Here is a 21,491-nt window from a genome sequence, read left to right as displayed (position 1 = left end):
AACTAAATCAAACACAAGCTTGTCATCGTTATTAAATATTTATTATAGCTATAGATATTTTTGTATTTATATTTATGAATATACAAACTTTGCTAAAAAGAATGGTTAATTATCCTTAAAAAACAACAACAATATCCACCTTTACCAAACTCAACACAATACTTTGGATAACGAGAAAGAACCTTATTTATGCTTCTCTTGCCATTTTTTAATAAATTGCAAATCGTACGAAAAATCTTCCCAGCAATTTATTTAAAATACAATGAAAATTTACCTTTATGAAAACAATATTCAGCTGTTGTTGAATTTTTAAATAATACTAATTAAAAAGGAAAATAAAATAAATCTTTTTTCTGCACCCTGTTCAACATATATATAAATGTGTTCTAAATAATTGTAAATTTAGAAATTCTGAATTGTGAATTATTTTCTAATAATTTTTTATAATTAATTTACCTTAACATTATTTCATGTGCTTATATTTAAATAATTAATATGGACTTTAAACAAGTCTATTTTTATCTTAAAATTTGTTTTTATATTTATAATTTATTTTATATTGACGTGATTTATATAAAGTATTTTTGTGTTCCAAACTAAAGGTCTATTTATTTATTGTTGAGCAACAAAAAAAAAGATGATAATAACATTCTAAAATAATTAAATATTAAATTTTGAGTACACTTACTTTTAAACTAATAGGATCTTTACTTCATAAGGCCTTCTGGAACTAATTATCAACTCCTTCTTGATTTGAACATTCATTAAGATTGTTATTAATGGCACTGTTTTAAAAAGATACATACTAAAGGAGTTTTCTAATCATTTTATGATGAGTAGCATTAACAACAATTCTACTAAATATTCAGGTGAAGAAGCTTTTTTAGTTCCAAAAGCCTTTTAGAAGAAAAAGTCCTATTAATTTGAAAGCAAATTTAATATGCAAAATTTTTGACATAAAATTAAGTAACAAATGAGAAATCTATGAAAGCACTAAACGTTGAAGAAAAGGAAAATATAATGAGCAGTAAATAAGAGAAAATTCATTTTTATAAATTATTATATTCTGCTACTAGGATTTATGCCATTATTATTAGTCTTCACATGACAAATGGATTTTTATATTTATAAAAGTATATATATATATATATTAATATATTTAATATATTTATATTTATATATAGATATAAATATATTTATATTATAGTTATATAATATTTATATTATTAGTAATATTTGTAACACTAATAGTTAATAAATGGTAAAATCCTTTATCAGTTAATAAAAAAAATTTTAAAGTTCATATTACAGAGTAGTTAGAAATGAAATTCAATAATTTGTTATAATACATTACTTTTAATGTAGAATCTACATTGTAAAAAAAAATAAGTTTATAAATAGATATTAAAAAAAAAATTAGAAACAACTTTTACTCTTACAATAAATTTATAACATGTTTTGATATAATTTAGACTTTAGGATATATTTATGTTTTTATTATGCTGTATTGCATTTAATCTTATGTTTGTTCATTAATATACAGTACATTACTACAATATACTAGGATGTTTGATATATCTATGAATTACTGCTAAATGAATATAACTAATAATGTTTTTTTTTTTTTCATTTTAATATTTATGCACTTATGACTGTAATAATGTTTGTAATGACTGCAATAATTCAAATTTATACAATTTTTAAACATATATAGTACCCATATGTATTGTTCTCTGAAACATTGGCACACCATGATTAATCATCTCTTAGTAGCATAAACATGATGAATGATACATTGGGTAGAAATCGTTGCCACTCCAAGCTCACCATTACTTGGCGGTGACTGTACAAATATAATGTACTTGTAGGTCAGTTCATGAATAATAATGACCATGCAAACAATAATTAAAAGCATTAATTAATTAGCATTTAAGTGTGAATTATTATGATAGACCAATTAGATTTAAATTTTCTGTCAATTTAACTCAAATTTCTTCCTTTACTGCTGCTTGTGAGATCAAATTCTAGAAGTATTAATTGTTATTTACTATCACCTCTGAAAAATATAAATTTTAATTCATATTCATTATAATCCATGAATACTCTAAGAAAAAAAATGAAATGGGAACAACTGCTATGCTAAGAACTTCATTTCGCTAGTAAAAAACTGTAGAAGCATGCAGTGAAAACTACCTAGTGTGTTTACTAGTTTGTAGTTAAACATCAGTCCCATATCAATAGCAGCTTAAATTTTAAGGATAAAATAAAGCAGTACATAACAATACATTATAAAGATTACATTAGGAATGGTAGACATGCTAATCAACAGTTAGAAAAAGAAACTGCCTTAGCATTTAACTGGATAAATTAAGTGAAATCATGGTTAAACCTTGATCAGTGTATCACAAAATACACAATTATAAAATAAAAGACAGATGTGATTAAAGTCCATAATAATTATCTAAAAAATAAACACAATATAGAATAAATCACATTTCAAAACGTGTTAAAGAAAATCTTTTGATCACAAATTTACTTGTGTATAAACATTGAACAAGAAGTAAAAAATTCAAGGTTTTTTTTTGTATTTTAGATTTTTAATTAATATAATTTAAAAATGCTTCAACAGAGTACTATTGTTTCTGTAAAATAAAATCGTTTAATTGTATTTTAAATAGATTGGTGGGATGATTTTTTAAAAAAGTAATTTATTAAAAATAAAACAAGCATAATAATGCCCATTTTTGAAAGCCATAAGTATTGTGTTCAGTTATACAAAAATAGTTTGTGATATTGTTTTACCAAAGATTGCAACAACTCAAAAATACAAACAAATATTCCATATTTATAATTGCTAAATAATTCTGTTAGAAATTTTTATATCCTGAAAAAAATAGTTCTGACTTCTTGAAGGATCCTCAAGATGATATTAAACTTCAGACAGAAATATTTATAAGCATGATAAATATTTAATAACTGTGACAAACTTATGTTTTAAGACACTTAAAAACAGAACAGTATGGTTTGAACATTGTGGATGCTTTCTGATTAGACATGTTACAAAACCACAAGACTGGAACAGAAAAGAGAATAACTTCCAAACTTCCACAGAGAAAAATTAAGAATTATTAAAAATCATAAAAATTTGGAAAGTAAGAGGCTTTAATAAAGTACATTATAAATTATTTTCCAAACACTCAATTACACCAACGCTAAAGATTAATCTATTTAGAGAATCACATAATTGTGGATATTTCAAAATGAAAGCCAAGATTTTTCTTAATATTAAATATTGTATATTATAAATATATATATATATATTTATTTATATGATTCAAAGACAAATGTAGTTACTGCTATATCCATTTTTACAACGACTGCTTTAGAATCCATTATTAATATATATTTAAAGTCCATACAGCAAGTTACAAGTATCATGCAAATAGTATATCAAGAAAATTATTAAGCCTCAGCCATATACATAGCGCCTTTGAATTTAAGGTTTTTATTTTTTCTAAGAAAAAGGTAACGCCTTTGAAAATATATCACAATCACAGTCAAAGGATCTAAGTATGGGACCATCCTAAGAAATACAGAACCCTTTATATATTAAGTGTTAAACCAAACAAAAGATTAATAAATGAAAATAAAATTAAAATATTAATTTAAAATGCATTAAATAATAAACATGCAGTAAAAAATGTGCAGTACATGAGACTAATTTACTAACTTTGATATGGTATAACTTATCACTAAACGTAAATAGGTAAATCTTAGGTTAAAAATATTTTATTAAAAACTAAAAGTACTAAAAATGCTAGATGAAGTGATGAAGAACAGTGAAAAAACAGAATAATATTCTCAGTTTTACTCATGGCTAACACACGTACCAGAGGATATAATTTGTAACTGCTACCTAGGTAACTTTATCAGAAGCTTTGAAAGCACAGCTTACAAGCATAATTCTACAATAAAATTTAACAAAATATTAATGAAAATTTAAGCAAATATTAGTGGTTTTTATTTTTTTAATCCTAGCATAAAAATTCAGACAGAAGCCACCGCAGGTTAATTCAAAGACGATTTTTTTAATAATTAATACCGACGCTATTAATAAGTCCTCCTAGCAGACTTACAAATAAATGTATAAATCTACTTATATTCATTAAACACATATAATAATTTATCTTTAATATTCCTATTAAATTAATTTACAGGTCCAGCCATTATAAGGATGCTGCAACACATAATAGGCGAAGACAGTTTTCAAAATGCTTTGCGTCAATTAGTTCAAGATAGGTAAACAACCTAAACTAATCATAGAAATGTATGGACTACTATGTTTTACACTATTAAAATACTTTAAAAGTAATATTATTTGTAATATCCTCTCAAAGGCAAGAGTGGTTATTGATAATATATTAATGAGAAAGTGCATTTAATAAGTATTCGTGTAAATCAGTAATTACATTTTTTGGATAATAGCAAGTATTACTGTTAACAATTGTTTGCTTTATAATTTTTACTGCAACTACTGAATATGCTATAAACTAATGTATTTTTTGTATGTCATCAACACTTATTCTAACTGTATGAATGAATGAATGAATGAATATATATATATATATATATATATATATATATATATATATAAATAAGAGCTGTCTCAAAATTTAATCCTGGTTGTATGTTGTTGCAAATAAAGCAGTTCCCATAACAATGTAGTATATTTGCAGTAACTACTAGCAATCTAAATCTTGTCCCACTTCTTTCCATTACATTTATAGTCAGTAAAGGCTCAGTTGATGAAACATGGACTCCCATAAGCACTAAGATGCAAGGATGATTACTATCAAAAGCATAAAAAATTCCAACTAAAATTTACATATTTCTCAATGTTCTGTGTTCCAGTACAGTCAAAAATACAGGTGCCAGAAAGTCAGAGACAGGTGCAAAGAATGTTCAAAAAGAAGGAAAGTATGACAATTGTGAAAAATTTGCTTGTCATACAAAGGCATTTGCTTGTCATACCTGAGCAATTCAAGGGAGGTTTTGGCATCTCCTTAACAATCTCAATACAATATAAAACTATCAACATTAAAGGACAGTAAAAGACATCACTGTTTTTCAACATTGTAAAGGTCTGACTAGCTACCCCACAATTCTGGGACCCGTGAGGAACTTATGAATACCCCCAGGCGGGATACTCTGGTGATGAATGGTCTACCTTTGAAGACGGGTTGTTGTAAGACAAGCACCCTGGTTAAAAGTTATATGAGAAAAGCAATGTATAAAGATATGTATGTATGCCTATTTTGTGTGTGTGTATGTGTGTATGTGTGTATGTGTGTGTGTGTGTGTGTGTGTGTGTGTGTGTGTGTGTGTGTGTGTGTGTGTGTGTGTGTGTGTGTGTGTGTGTGTGTGTGTGTGTGTGTGTGTGTGTGTGTGTGTGAGCACACATGGTTTATGTATAAACCTTTTTTCTACACAAACATAAATGTATACATTTTCTTACCAAGCAGTTGGAAATCAAATTTTAAACAGTTCAGTTGTAGTGTATTTTCACCATTTGATAATGAAGTGTGGTATGTTTAAAACTGGGATTAAAAACTGTAAATGTTTAAAACTGGGTCACTGGTGTTTGGTTTTTAAAAAAATATGTTGTTAAAATTTTAATAAATTTTTTTTAAATTAATTTTATTAATTAATTACATTTAAATTGTACATATCATGTTTTTAGTATAAGTTAGTATAACTGTTATAGAATGTATTTATATTGAATATAAATAACTGTTATATAATCTATGAAAAAAGTTAGTTCCATGCGTGGAAGCATGAAACGAAGGTGAATTAAAGAAAAGCAAATAAAATAGAGGTGGTGAAAAATGCTGCACAACTAGTTTGGTTATGACAGCAAGGATATGTGTTAATGGGAGCAGTTAAAATTTGCATTGATTAAATTAAAATATAATAATTTTATAGCAATACATAATATTACAATAAAAAGAAACAAAAGCACATGACCATTTTATTGGAAAAAATATTTGCAAGCAGTCAGTCTAAAATAGTAATTATATAAGTACATAGTGGTTTTGCAATTTACATACTAATTTCACAGCCACAATTTAAATTGTAACTTACAATTATTGACCTGATATTGCAAAAACCTTAGGGCAATCAGGTTAAATATAAACAACTACTATTATCCTGCCTATTCTAGGCAATAAGGATCATCAGTAGACTAGTTCCCTCAGGTATCAAACATCAATTGACTGACCCAGAGAATGTTAACACATTTTCTACGTGCCACTTATGAGCTAACAGCCACTCTTGGTAGCAGATGCTCTAATCAGATTTCATACTTGTTGGAAACTCTTTGAGTTATTTCAACCGCAATTCTTTACATGATTAAAAGTTATTTTCCTTTTATTCTGAAGAGGTGAGTAACCTTAGGTTGGGTAATTAAAATACTGTCGAAATATAGTTTTTGTTTTCACAAACTTAAGAATATGTAAACAATTATAAAGTGTGTAAATTTCTCAAAAGATGACATAAATGAAGAAATACAAATAAATTGTCATACTGAACTGAGACTAGTGAAGATAAATAATTATATACATCGCTCATAACATTGGCTTATTGAGAATCGAGATTACTGAAGATTTTAATGAATCATCAACCTGAAAAAAATGTTGTGTTTGATTACATAATTAAAAAACCTATTAATTCAATTCATTATTTCTAATTTAATTATAACAAGATTTTGATATTTTCAAAAAGAAAATTTCTGAACATTTTGACAAGGATAATCATCAATAAGTAGTAAAACTAATATACAAAAAAAAACCAATGTCATACCCTTTAACTGTTAGTTTATATAAAAAATGTATTATATGTAAATAAGATATTATTATATTTCCAGGCTATTTTTGTTTCAGATCATTTTCAACTATGACCCCACAAATATTGTGGAGTTACTTCCAACCTTACGTGGTAGCACCTTATTTTGATGTAAATGAAGCTATGACATCATGGACAGATCAGGGAAGTTATCCAGTTATCTCTGTTTCCAGACTTAAGAACAGTAATATAATTGCAGTACAGCAGGTAAAAATAATTCTTGCTTTTACTCCAAATATTAGTGATTAGCAGATTATAAATTAAGCAACAAATAATATATTCATAAGTTCAAATTCCAGTAATATTATTAATAAATGAATACAGTTCTTGCCATTACATTAGTGCAGGAGAAAATTTCATTTAATCCAAAGATCAGAATATCAACTTTCTGGAAAAGGTCTGGAATTCATTTTCTAAAATAATGTTTAACATATTATTCTTGACATAATTAATGTTAGAAAATCTTTGTCTTTTCTAGCAGAGTCAATGTGATTTCTGGTTTTGGAATAACCAGAAATCACAGATGGCTATGTCACGTGATCAAATGAATAAGCCAGTGATCTAACACAATAATTGATTTTTTGGATCAGAACTCTCTTATGATATGTGCATTACGGTTTAGTATATAGTTGTGATGGGTATTCACTTACCAGGTTAGAATTCAGGTCTTTCCCTTTGGATAGAATCTTGCAGTCTCTTTAGAACTATTAATCTTTTAATCAGCTGTTAATCATACTCTTAATACATTTATTATTCATACACTTATGTTACGTAACTAAATCATGCATTCTTTTCATATTAATGTCCACTATTTTTGTTTTTTGATTGGCCTCTGTCATATTGATTGGCTTCAGCCATGTTTTCTTATGCCTCTTATGATTATCTCCCAGATTAAACCACACTTCATTGTTAAATAACATAATGTCAAGGATACCTAAAGAATTTTGGTCAATAAAATGTTTAAACCATTGACAGTAATTTAATCTTTTGGCATGATATGTAGGCTTCAGTTCATGAAAATACATTACTTTGTAGGGGAAAAGTTTCAGTTCTTTTATTACAGCTGCGTGATAAAAGTCCGATATGTTACTGCTGTGCTAAAGCATTGATTTTGATGGAATTTCGGCAACAGCATCTGAAATATGAAGCAGCTTCTGTTTGTTTAATTTAGGTGGTCTTCCACTTCAATCAGTATCTTCAATAGAGTCTTGCCTGAAAAGTTTTGATAAGCATTCCAACTGCATTGTAGTGAGGAACAGGAGTATTTGGAAAGATTTCAGGAAATTTGTGCTTCACTAAATCAGTATACTTGTCACCTGCACATAAAATGTGTTCAACAAGAAAAATTCATCCCTCTACCAAAATAACCATTACATTTCACTGTTGATTCTGATAACTGAAACAAATCACAACTCAACAACTGATGTGTTGATTTATTACTGAACAACACCTAACAAACCCACAGGGCAACCAACCTTAGTGCCAAAAGAACAGAATATACCACATAATTTACCGCAGCAACTCTCCGAATGCATTGTACATTATATTTTACTAACTGTTTAGAGAATAACAAGTTTTTTGTATACATAATTTGTGTCACTAGATTTTGTACAATATCTATGTCCTTATGGAAAGAGTTTGTTGATTAAATAAAGCTATCACAATTTATTGTCTCACAAACCAAAGAATCCAATTTATCTCTTTACTAATGATTGTTTTTAAATTTTGTTCTTAACATATGTTATTACAGTAGCATTAATTGAGCACGTGTAGATAAATTCAACTGAAGAACCAAAACATATACTTAAAGCGCAATAAATAACCTAAATAACAGGCAATATAGTAAATAAAACAAAAATTATGTAATTTTATAAACCAACTAAAAAAATTTGTCTGAGGCAAACAATTGTTAAGAAAGTGTCATTAATTGAACCTCCAGTGACCTTATTATATCAGTAACATAAGGATGAAAATGTCTCTTAAACCATGTGTAACATCAAAAAACCTATCATTAAGGTAAAAATTTTATAATAACACAGCGTGACTTATGTGATAGAAAGACTACAGCAACACTGGAAAAAAATTGTTGTGGGCATGTTATTGATTCCCTCTTTTCAGTTTTACGTTTTTAAAGCATCACTTTTAATGCATATTATTATAATACATATTAAACATACAAAAAATATATATTTTATTTTTCAGAACAGCATTGATGATTTTAATGGTTTACAAAAACTACAAAACTTAAAGTGGTCTATACCATTAAGCTATACAACAAAATCTGAACTTAATTTTAACGAAACAAGACCAGTGTATATGATGAATGAATACAGTGTTTCTCTCAGTACAAATCATCCAATATCTGACAATGACTGGATTATTTTTAACCTACAATTCACAGGTATACTATTTAATTCTGGGATATATTTTCTATTAAAAGAAAAAAAACAGTATTATATTATTACACAATGCACAAAGTTTATCCCACAACTATTTAATCCAAATATATTAAATTAAATATACATTAATATCTGTGCTGCTATGGATTTAGATTAGTGTTGAAAAAATATTAATATAACACATTTAAAATTTTAACAATTTCATTCAAATGGTTTCCAATTGAATTTTTAACCAGTAAAGAATTTAAAAAGGTGAATTACTATCTAAAAGTATTTAAAACTGAACCAAGACACAACTTAAACTTTTCTGAGTAGTTTAAATAGAGTAAGACTTTATAAAGTTTAAGTTGTGACTTATTCAGTTTTAGACCCTTCAAATAGCTGGTTTTGTTGCTAAAATATGACACAAGTGTATCGGCTATTAATAATAGCTTTGCTTTTTCTTTTTCTATTTTATCATTATTCACAAAACAAAATTTTACAATACTTTATGTACTTCTTTTACATATGATAATTACTTTTATCTATTCTTTTTATTTTTTATTTACAATTTATGAATTTATTATTTTAAGGTAAATTTTATAGAAGTAGATTATTGGGTTTCGAATTTTAGTGAAAAAAAATTGTGTAAACATAAAGTCTTATGAAAAATTCGGTGCTGTTTTTTTTTGTTAATCAGTCTGTTTTACACACAAAAACTGAGTATTAGCTAAACAAGAGAATTCTGGAACTGACTTACAGAGGATTAAAAAATGACACATTTTCTAAGAACATGGAAATTTACTTCTAGAATTTTTTTTTGAAGATATTGTGCAATGTTTCTCAGCGGTATAGCAGGAGATGCTTTTGTTTATGGCATCCATGAAGAAGCAGTAAGGAAATCCTCTTAATGTTTACATTTAATACTTTCTTTTTATCAAATTTATTACACAGCAAAATTTCATATGTTCAAATGTTGAGTTTATTGGTAGGTGCAAAATCTGCATGTTGCGCTTAATTAATGAACGAATTGAATGGATGTTGCATCATGTAGCTGTCAATTACAATGAAGATAATGAGCACAATCTGAATATTTACCACATGTTGACTGACCACAATGTGTATATTTTACATACAGCATATTACGATTACAATACAATAACAAATTTTTACTTTGTAAACAAATTGAAACATATTCTAACAGATTTGCTAACCACATCTAAATAGATATTATTAATAATTGAGCCACTTGTAATACCACTGATAGATGAGTTATGCAACAGCTTTAAAAGAATCTTTTAGTTCTACATTACTTTGAAATTAGAAAGCAGTTAGTTAATTTAAGGTTTTTTTTTTAATAATAAAAGAAATTAAAAATATATAAATCCATTTAAAGTAATCGTAAATAAGAACTACATCATAATAAACAAACCTATGATTTCTAATGGCATGAAGTAAAGCATGTTGATAATTTAAATTAGGAATGTCTGCTGAGGGCAAAACAATTCATTTATTGGGTATAATTTGTTGAAAAAAATGATATAATAGTAAATAGTGTTTTTGTAGTTAAATATATCTAAAAATATTGACTAATCTTATTAAAACGCATATACAGGGAGTATTTCGTTAGTTTATTAAGTAACTAACAAATGTAGCAACCCAAAAGTATACAAATTAAGTTGCACTGATTGCATTAAATAATCAAAAAGATTGGATACATATTCAGTCAGATACAAATAATAAATTCAGATGTAAACACAATAACAGAATCAGTTTTTGCAGACAACCTCAGGACACAGAGTCCATGTACAAAAACATTAACCATAATATGCAAATTTACATAAACCAAACAAGATCACATGATTTGATCTGCATGAAATTTATAAACTCAATGTATTATTTAACTATGTAATAATGTAAATATGTTTTGTCCATTTATTTGATGGAAAAAAATCAGATAATTTTTGTATAAATGTTTTATTTTTTGTGTTTTTTCAATTCACTGTTCAGTGTTCAAACAATAATTTAAGTTAGATTGAGTTCAAAATTTACTTGAAAATAGTTTTTGCTTCATTAGTTTTACCTCAATAACTTTTTAACTAAATAAATAGTATGTGAATTAATCCAGTTGATGATGTGTAAACTATTTTGAATCAATTGAGGTTCAAACAAATTAATATTTAATTCACAATATAAATATTCACATCTAAATATTAGCAAAATTAATAATTCATTTGTAATAGTTAATATATACAAATATATTAATATAATTTTTAATATGACATATGTTTTAGATATACAACCTAGATTTATTTTAATACTGTAATTCTTTTACAATTTTAGGTTATTATAGAATTTTATATGATCAAGAAAATATGCAATTATTAACAAATCAACTACAAGAAGATTATGAATTAATTCATCCACTTAATCGTGCACAACTTATAGATGACATATTTGCTTTTGCTGATAAACATATTTTATCATATGAAAAGGCATTTAATATTATATCATACTTGCATAGAGAAACTGAATATGTTCCACTCAGAGTTGCATTTCGAGCATTAAGTATACTTGATGCAAGACTTCAAATATCAGTGCTCTATCAACAATATTGTGTAAGTACACTTCAAATAATAATACGGTATGGTTTAATGAGTATTTACTACCAACTATTAAAGCAAAGGCATTAATTGATTATACACGTGTTACTCTGTAGTCAATAATTAAAACACTTGCTAACGTTTGCTAATATAACAATAGCATTATTTCTTCATTCTGCCTTCTTTACCAGCTCATTTGTTCATTTAAGAGCTCTGTTCCCCATGACTCCATGACCAATGGAATTCTAAAAGCTAAAGGTTCTTGATTTTTTTTTTATTCCGTAGAATCTAATCATATTTTTTATTTATCTTTATAAGCACACTTTTAATTTGGATACTTAACTTGTTCAGGAATGCCACAATCACAAACAGCTATGATTAGTGATTAACAGTATTACCATATAGGCTATGGCAAATGTAGTATAATTTTTTTAATTTATGGTGACGATAAGCATGTTATTGTGAGAATCAAAAAGCTATGACGAATTTAAGCCCCTAGAGCATTCCAAAGTAATGCAAGAGTAATAATAGTAGAATAGTTTGTTTGTAATGAAATCAAAGCGTACTGTTTGCTTTGGAGCACTTATTTATTTCTAAACTTTCTAAATATGGAAATGTTTCAGATATAAAGTTAGCAAAGTAGCAGAGTATGAGGGAATATTTACCATATTACTCAACACCTGTTGTAAATGGCTATATTAGTTATAAAAACTTTCAAAAACATCAGTTATTTATACAACTGTTATTAACCACTAGATTAAAAATAAACATCCAATTGCCAACAAACAGAAAATCTTAAAATACTAGAAATGAATAAAAATGTTATACAGTTGGAGAAATTATAAAAATATAACATTTATAAAACAGAAAAATATTTAAAGAACCATCCTATTATATATGAAGATTATCTCATTAAATAACAAAAGAAGGCTTTTAAAATAACTGTAATAAAAGGAAGTAATTCTTAATACTTTAATTTGAATTTTTTTTTTATTCAGTATTGAAAAATACCATATTATGATGGGATCTATTATTAATCTATCTACATATATATATATATATATAAATGTGAAAATTCTTACTCATAGTTTTTTTATCACATTTACTAACAGAATAGGAACATTAACAATAATAATTATACAATTTTTACTATGTCCTGAATCATGACTTACTGGTAATCGTACATACAAATTAAATGCAATGTAAGAACGCTACTGGCAACAATAAACTGAAAGTAGCTGTATGAGTAACATTCAAAAAACAAAATTTAAAAGTACTGTAGAGTGTGCATTTAAACACTAATGTATTACCATTTATTTACTAAGAATTCAGCATACAAAAAATTGATTATAGTTACAATAATATAATAATAATAAATAATACAACAAAACTAGAATAACTCGACCAATACTGAACAGCAACAACAAATTTAAACCAAAATATCACTGAAATAACTGATAAGGTAAAAACACAATGTGTGGAAGGTTCACATTATTGATAGAAATAATAATGTCTATTAACACTGCTCTCTAAAGCTGGCAATTAACTAGCAGAAATAAAAATATTATATAACATTTCAATTCAAAATGAAAAAATGGGCAAAGAATAAAAATTAATATATCAAAAACAGCAACAGATAAATTAAAAAATCTGATTTGAGTTCCTTGTACGTCTATTAAATTTGATATATACACATTTTTTTTTAAAATGAAAAGTACATAAAATTTTATTTGATTAATAACTGCTGATTTTTTTTTTATTGTTATTATTGAATAATTATTTATCATATTTTTTTTACATTCAGAGGTTAATAATTATTAATAAATCAATATATTTAAATTAAAAAAAAGGAGATGAAGTCTGATTCCAACCAATGTGCCTTCTCCTTGTAAGATCCACGTATTTCATTAATTAAAATGTAATTTGGCTATAACTCTGGAAACAATGAAAATATATTGTTGAAAAGCTTGCAATGAGGGCTTATATCGTAGTTCAGAAAATGTCCAAAATCCAAATTTTTTTGATTTTGGGCTTTTTTGGACACTTTTGGTCCAATTGATTGCAATCATAAGGGAAGGTGCACAACTGTATGTTACAATAGACCTAAATCCAAAATTTCAATATCCTACGACTGATTGTTTTTGAATTATGCAAGATACATATGCAAATACGTATGTACATACAGACGTCACGCTGAAACTAGTCAAAATGGATTCAAGGATGGTCAAAATGTATATTTCCATTGAAATCTGAAAACCAAAATTTTTCATGATCACAATACTTTCTTTACTTCATACAAGAAGTAAAAATGATGTACTAGTTAATGCTCTGTTTTCATATATTCACTTTTTGGAAGCAATAAAATATTAAAACTAATTGCAAGTAATAATAAAAAAACACTTTCTTTAGAAAATAAATAACGAGCCAAATAAATGTCATTTAAAAAATAAATTAATTCTTGCTTCTTATATGAGGGATTAATATGATGGCTTCCTCATATCTAAGAAGACATCATATAAAGAAAAAAAAAATATATATATATAAATAAAGAATCTATAACACTCCACCATAATAAGGGCAATAATGTACTGTTTTTATATTATGGGTACAAGAGTAGAATCAATAAGCATCAAAAGGATTAATTTCATTTTTATTATTTGTTTCAAAAAGAAATAAAGTTAGCAAGCAGTTCATATAGTTCAATCGGGATACTTCCTAAACTCCACATGATTCTGGAGATGAGCAAAACCTAAAGGTGTTTACAGGTGATTATATCTTGTATAGTGAGAGTAAAAAATGTTCAATATATTTAAACCAGTCAACACAATATTTATGTTCTAATCCCAATCTGGTTAATAAAACCCAAGGAATTCTTGGCAAGATGACTGCAGTACCTATGCAAATAGATCATCTATTTTGTACTCTATATTTCTTCTCATTATCCTTGATTCTTCAGTTTTGGTAAATGTCCATTTGGTCCACACCAAGCATGTAGGCGCTGAATTCTGTGGTTAGATGGAGATGACTCATGGGTATGGATCTGTTGAAGAATTTTATTTCATATAAGATGGTTTACAAAAAAAGCTAGGATGGAAATCATATCAGGTAAAGTAAAATTTTCTAATGTCTAAAATGAAAAGTAAAACGTACCAGATTTTATATTTTTAGATCATTCTGTAAATGAAATTGTCATTAAAGTTACTAAATTTTATAATTTTACCATATTATCACTGACAGAAAATTAAATAAAAAAGATACAATTTACTAAAAACACAATTTTCATTATTAATTTAACATTGCACGTTTCATTTTTACATTTTTATTAATAACAGATTTACTGCAAAACTTCACGTAATAGCAACTGTATAAATATAGCTGAAATCTACATAAAGAATTAATATTTTTTTTGTTGCAGAATTTTATGAGACAATTGTTAGGATGTATTTACAGTAAAATTGGATTTGATGAAAACTCAAATGATGAACCTCTCGACTCATTAAATAAAGAACAGGTAGCCAAACTGGCTTGCTATTATAATGCTGGAGACTGCAGAAGTAAAGCTGTGTCAATCTATAAAGATTATCTGAAAGGAAATTTAAGGAGGTAATTTTTATAATTGTTTAAAAAATTATGTATAGTATTCAATAATCCCTCTCATAGATAATAATTAAAAAATTTATCATAGAAATATATGAGTTCAATTTTTGGAGTTTTTCATAAATAGAAAAAGCCGTTCTCCCACCATAGCGACGCTGCGGCCCCACCACTATCAGCTCCAATAAAAGAGCGTGTACGAGAGGAGTGAATTTTCAATTCGTCATCAACCACCACCTGGAGAAGACCAAGAAGAAGAAGACAGAGGAAGTTCCCTTGCCGCCTCAACGTGGGACCTCCTGGCGGATGCCAACATCCCAGCCGGAGCAGCAGGCCTAGCCGGCCCGCCGAAGGAGCCGCTGGACACGGACGGTACCATCCCGCTCCAGCTCGCCAGGCTTCAATCGCTCGCCCGGCACTGCGGGGGTCTGGGGGCCACCACTGCCAGGCTGTAGTGGGGACTCAACTACCGCTGAGGGGAAGTCCGTTCTGATTTCAATAGACGAACCGCAACTCCCCGTCTTCGCCGAAGACCAGCTTCCAGACCCAACAGCTCTTCTCCGAGCTAACGCAAAAAATGGCCTTTTCAGGGCCACCAAAAGGTTATGAATTATGAGCCATCCAAGCAGTTCGAAGATACATTCCTTCTCAGGGCTACGATAAGGTTATTAATTACAACAAGCTGTCGAAGCCAATCGACAACAAAAACGGCCCTTTTCAGGGATACTATAAAGTTATTAAGTGTTACACGCCATTGAAGCCATTCGGCGACAATATATATATCAGTGTGTATCTGACCATTTACTTACAAAAAAAACTCTTGGACCTACAGAAACATATAATCTGCATGGAAGAAGATTGATTCGTATTGATAAAACAAATAGGAGCAAAAATTTTGTTTTCATGTTAGTATATCTCATTCCAAAGAATAATTTAATTTAAAAATACAAACACACACACACACACACACACACACACACACATAATATAGTTTTCTGGGTTTCTAGTTGTTTTAGACCATGATTCTTTATGCTCTAACAAAAGGAAACTGTGAAGTAGACAAAAATTAATTAAAATATCTTGGAGAATGAACCCATAAAAATTCATAAAATTATTTTTTTTTTGTCTTAACTACTAAATAAAGCAATCATATTGAAATACAGCCTTCCAGACACGTTGGTGGAATATATCATCTATTATACATCCTTATAGCTATTAACTAACTAGTGTGGCTGGAAAACTACAATCCAAGAAAGAAAATTTAGAAAGTAATTTAAATTGTTATTGACATATATCCAATACATATTATAATAAATATATTTTTATTGTTAAATATTTACAGAAAATGCTAAATCTTATCCTTCCTATTTATTTTATAAGCTTCTAGAATAATTCTGTAGAGTTGGTTTTGTGTTACTGTTCATTTTTATTTAATAAATATATAGAAATTCTATTTATTTATTAATAGTCTCTTAAAAAGAGGCTATCAAGAGAAAATGAGGTCATACACACATTGATATTACTTGACTATCAAAAAGTCCATCATCTTTCAAACAATATATGAGGTTATCCTTCTTCAAATAGAACTTTTTTCCATTTACTATAATTTAATTTATTGAACAATATTGCAATAATATGGATTAGCAGATGTGTTAAAAAAAAAATTGAACCCTCAATTCCTATTCACATTAATGGCCACCACAATTCCTATTTTCTTAGGTTGGAAGTAAATTTGAACTCAATTGCAAAAAATGTTAGATGAAGGCAAGCCTCATTACCGAAGAGCTGTTAACCAGATACCAACTATGTTCTGAATAAAACCAGCAAACTACTTGCAGAAATAGAAATGTCTTTGTATAACAGGAAAATTCAAATGTTCAACTTCATTGTTTAAAGGACTTGTTGATACATGAGTGATACATTTGACATTAACTACTCGTCCTTTTATTACAAAAATAATTTTTTATTTATGTTTATAGTTGGTGTAACTTTTCAAAATTTAATGACTATGCATTTAATTAGTTTTCTCACTTGTAATGGAGAGCTATAAAACTCAGCTGTGAATTGTTATTGTATCATCACGTACAATTACGAAACAAAAAAACTGTTCAAGAATGATAGCCATGTTATTTTATATTGCACAGGATGATGACATCTACAAACCACTGGCCTGAATGAGGCATTTGTATGTATCCCTTAATTCAGGCTACTGGAACTATCCTAAACCTGTTATCAATCACCAACATTACCACAGGAAATGCAAGAACCAACATGATGTGACAAATCTCATATGCCCTGATCTCATATTCAATAATTTCATTTTTTCTGCTGCACTTATTGCAACAAATATAATGTTGTTAATTACTACTACACCACATACATCATCTGATTTTTTTACAACATCCATCCAAGAATATGCAGAGAATCAATGGGTTATTCCGAAATATTGCAGGTGATTTCAAGGATATTTTAAACACCTGAAGTTTTTTTGAGATGTCACTCTACATTCTTATAAGATATCAAGGCTACATCCCACAAATCCCAGAAATAATAGGAAGTCACCAGCAGATTTGTTCATTCTTTTATGTCAAATAACAACAATAAAATAAAAATTTTATAATAACAATAAGATGGATTAACTAATCCATTTGAATATAAATAAATGTTATCCAAAAACGGCATGTCAGTGAATTTTTTTTTCAAGTATCAATTCCCAATAAATAGAATTTTATTGGTTAAAATTTTCCTATGAAGTAGATTTATTACAGATAATTTTCTTACTTTAAAGTATGTTCCTTGAACAGGTATAGAGAATTGTTAATGTAATTTATTTACAAATAACATTAAAATATTTTTTTTCAAGGTGGTAAAACTAAATTAAAATGCTAATAAATTTTCAATCCGTTTGGACAAGCAAATTTAAATAAAAAAATTTTATTTATTATCAACAGACAAGATAATCTTGATCATCAATATTAAATCAATGTACATTTTAATGAAGAAAAATTAGTAAAAGAAAATAAAACATTTTTGTAGTTGAACTTGATAACAAACAAGGGAAGAGTTATTGAGAACATGATAATTTTTTCCTGACAGTATTTATTAAATGTAACCTTTGGCAGCAGTTGTAAATGAATTATACTTTCAAGCTTACACAGATGGCTATTTCTGTACTTATATTTCCCTACCTAAAATTTTCAAGACAAATTTTCCTCTCAGAGTTATTAAATGATTTAATAATCAATTTACTTAAAATGCATAGTTGATATATACATCTGCGTGTTACATGACAGTTTAAAAAATATGTCTTTTTCTCATAGGTCCCTAGAATTTAAAAAAAAGAAGTAGTTTTCTTATTGCTTAAATAGATATGTGCAACATATGGCAATAGTTTAAATTCTTCATAAATGAAAAATGTTTTCAAATGTTTATTATTATTTATTTTAGTTATGTTAAGAATTTCAGTTTCATAACCTAACCTAAATGTAAAACTCTGGTGTCCATTTTATAATTCTGGATGTTCCTTTAATACTACATTCACAGAGGATATACTGTGTGCCAAAGTATGTACTGTGAATATCCTTATCAGATTTCAATATCACACAGAACTTTCTACACATATCCTGTAGATATACATTTCTGAGATATCAGGAACAATCATTTTTAAATTCTAGATATGTCCTTATAGCACAATGGGATTTTCCAGGAATCTTCTCAAAATATTCTGCAAATCCTATTAGGATATCCAACACTCCAAGGATGTTCTTATGCAGTAGGGGACATTATTTGATAAATCACCACACTTATGTAAAATAAAGAACAAAATCAAAAACACATCAATTTTCAGAGAATATTTACTGTATACCAACCATCCCGCACTGATAAAAATATTTTAACATTTTCAGAAAAGGGAATGTAACTTTCAGAACAGAAAACAAAATACCGTAATGTATATTCCCCACAAATACAAATCAAGCATAAAGGTGCTACACAAAATAATAGAATCCACCTTTGTAAATCATACATTAAAAAAAAAAAAAAACATATAGATTAACAAACAAAGATATTAATCACAATTGCAAATTTCAATATAGTGCAATAGATTCATAATCTAAACATGCCTGAGGACTCTGAAAAGAACAAAAAAATATTAACATATTATTGAATTACATATAAGAGGTTTCTAAATATTTCAACACAAATGTCAAAATAACAGTGGTCACCTGCATGTACACGAATTAATAGCTCTACACAGATCTTCTGGAATCTATATTCCACTTATTTACAAAACGAGTTATTTTTAAACTTCTTTTCTGAAATATTTCATCGCACTGATCAACAAACATATCACTTTAGTTTTCTTTTAATATAAATTAAAATTATTGATAATGCATTTTTAACGTACTATCATATTTAAATAAATATGTATTTTAACACATTGTTTCAGACTACCACGAAATACCAGGTCAACAATATTATGTTATGCAGCAAAAGGTGGTGATTCAGAAGTTATTCAAGATTTTTTAAATCAACTTTCATCCACAGATGATAGACTTCAACTGACAGAAATAACAAATGCTTTAGCATGCGCTGATTTAGAGGTTCTGAAGTAAGTTTACATTTTAAAGTCTATCATAAATGATATTTATACTTACCTTTCTGTATTTTTATCAACAAAAAGGAATGTGGCTGACCTACAATACAAGAACTAAACTCAAAATTACATATGAATAGTAGAAAAGATGTAACATAACCTAATGTACTAACTTAATCATTAATTACCATCATCATCTGATGGTGTGCTTGGTGGCAGGCTCGGTACACTTCATCCATTTCTGTACCATGTCTTCTCCTTCGTCCTGTTGAAGTTTCCATTATTCTCATCTATTAACTTCATCTTTCTTCTTTCTCACTTCTTTTCTCCTTGTAATGATCCTTCCACTTCTAATAAAATCACTTCCTTGTAATGAAATTCCACTTATTCTAACCACAAGTCCTAATCGGTTTCCTTTTCTTTTGTGAACTTCACATATAAGTGTCCTTTTCTACTTTAATCCTGTGTTCAGTACTTCCTCATTTTTCATTTTATCCATTTAATCATGCACTCTCCATCCTTCTCCAAATCAACATCTGAAAACCACAATCCTCTTCCTCACATTCATCAAATTTCAAAACCTCAATCTTCATCTCACTATCCATCTTTCACTATCTATCTTTCTCACTATCCATGCTTTGCTTCTGAACAACAAGACACTCCATATAGAGCATCTGACCAACCTCTTCCTTAACTTTAAGCTCAGACTTTTACCACACAGTAATTTCCTCTTCTTACTGAAGCTTTTCATTGCTATTGTTATCCTTCCTTTTTTATCCATTGCTCTCTTTCAGTTCTCTACTGAAAATATCTGTAAGTCTTTACTTTTCTATTGTTCTTTCATTGTTCTTTACTATTAAATTTCAACACTAACATAGCTTTCATTCAGAGCTCTTTAATTCCTTTTTCCAGGGCTATTAACAATCTCTGAAATATATGTGTGTGAATTACCATAACATCAGCACAAGTTATGCATTTTATTTTTTTATTTTCCTATACTTATTTCTTCTTCTATTTCTTTTAATATAATTCTGAACATATCTCCAATGTAAATGTTAAATAGTGTCAGTGAAAGGCAGCATCCTTGTCTAACACCTAAATCTAGACCCACTAAATCAGTCATATTCTAATATTTATTTCCTTTCATTGTTGCTGTTTGTCTCTTGAATAATTCTTTAATTAATCTTCTGTCTTTCTATTCTTTTTTCTTCTCTTTAAGAATCATCACTTAATATAGTAGTAAAAGTTTTTTATGAATAGATTAGCAAGCCGATAACAATTACACAGAAAAATTGTAATGAACTTAGTTAATGTGGTTTGTATGGTAGGCAGTATCATCTTGTTACATCCCATTAAATATGCAATTAAGTAATTGTTCTGCCTCTCTTTGAGCTAAAAACAAATTTATAAGCTGGTACACCA

General features: G+C 27.8%; 1 protein-coding gene across 1 annotated transcript in view; it reads left to right on the top strand.

The window, feature by feature from the left end:
- Positions 1 to 21,491, top strand: part of LOC142330227 (aminopeptidase N-like) — a 149,934-nt gene that overhangs the window by 118,936 nt on the left and 9,507 nt on the right. Inside the window, exons 8-13 of the mRNA XM_075375380.1 lie at positions 4,218 to 4,299; positions 6,939 to 7,107; positions 9,103 to 9,301; positions 11,622 to 11,896; positions 15,297 to 15,484; positions 19,923 to 20,084. Coding sequence (XP_075231495.1) covers positions 4,218 to 4,299; positions 6,939 to 7,107; positions 9,103 to 9,301; positions 11,622 to 11,896; positions 15,297 to 15,484; positions 19,923 to 20,084 — 1,075 coding nt within the window. The remainder of the gene's footprint in view (positions 1 to 4,217; positions 4,300 to 6,938; positions 7,108 to 9,102; positions 9,302 to 11,621; positions 11,897 to 15,296; positions 15,485 to 19,922; positions 20,085 to 21,491) is intronic.

The sequence above is a fragment of the Lycorma delicatula genome, chromosome 9 (genome assembly GCF_047948215.1).
Source record: "Lycorma delicatula isolate Av1 chromosome 9, ASM4794821v1, whole genome shotgun sequence".
Taxonomy (NCBI): Eukaryota; Metazoa; Arthropoda; class Insecta; order Hemiptera; family Fulgoridae; genus Lycorma; species Lycorma delicatula.
This window is presented reverse-complemented; position numbering and strand designations above follow the sequence as displayed.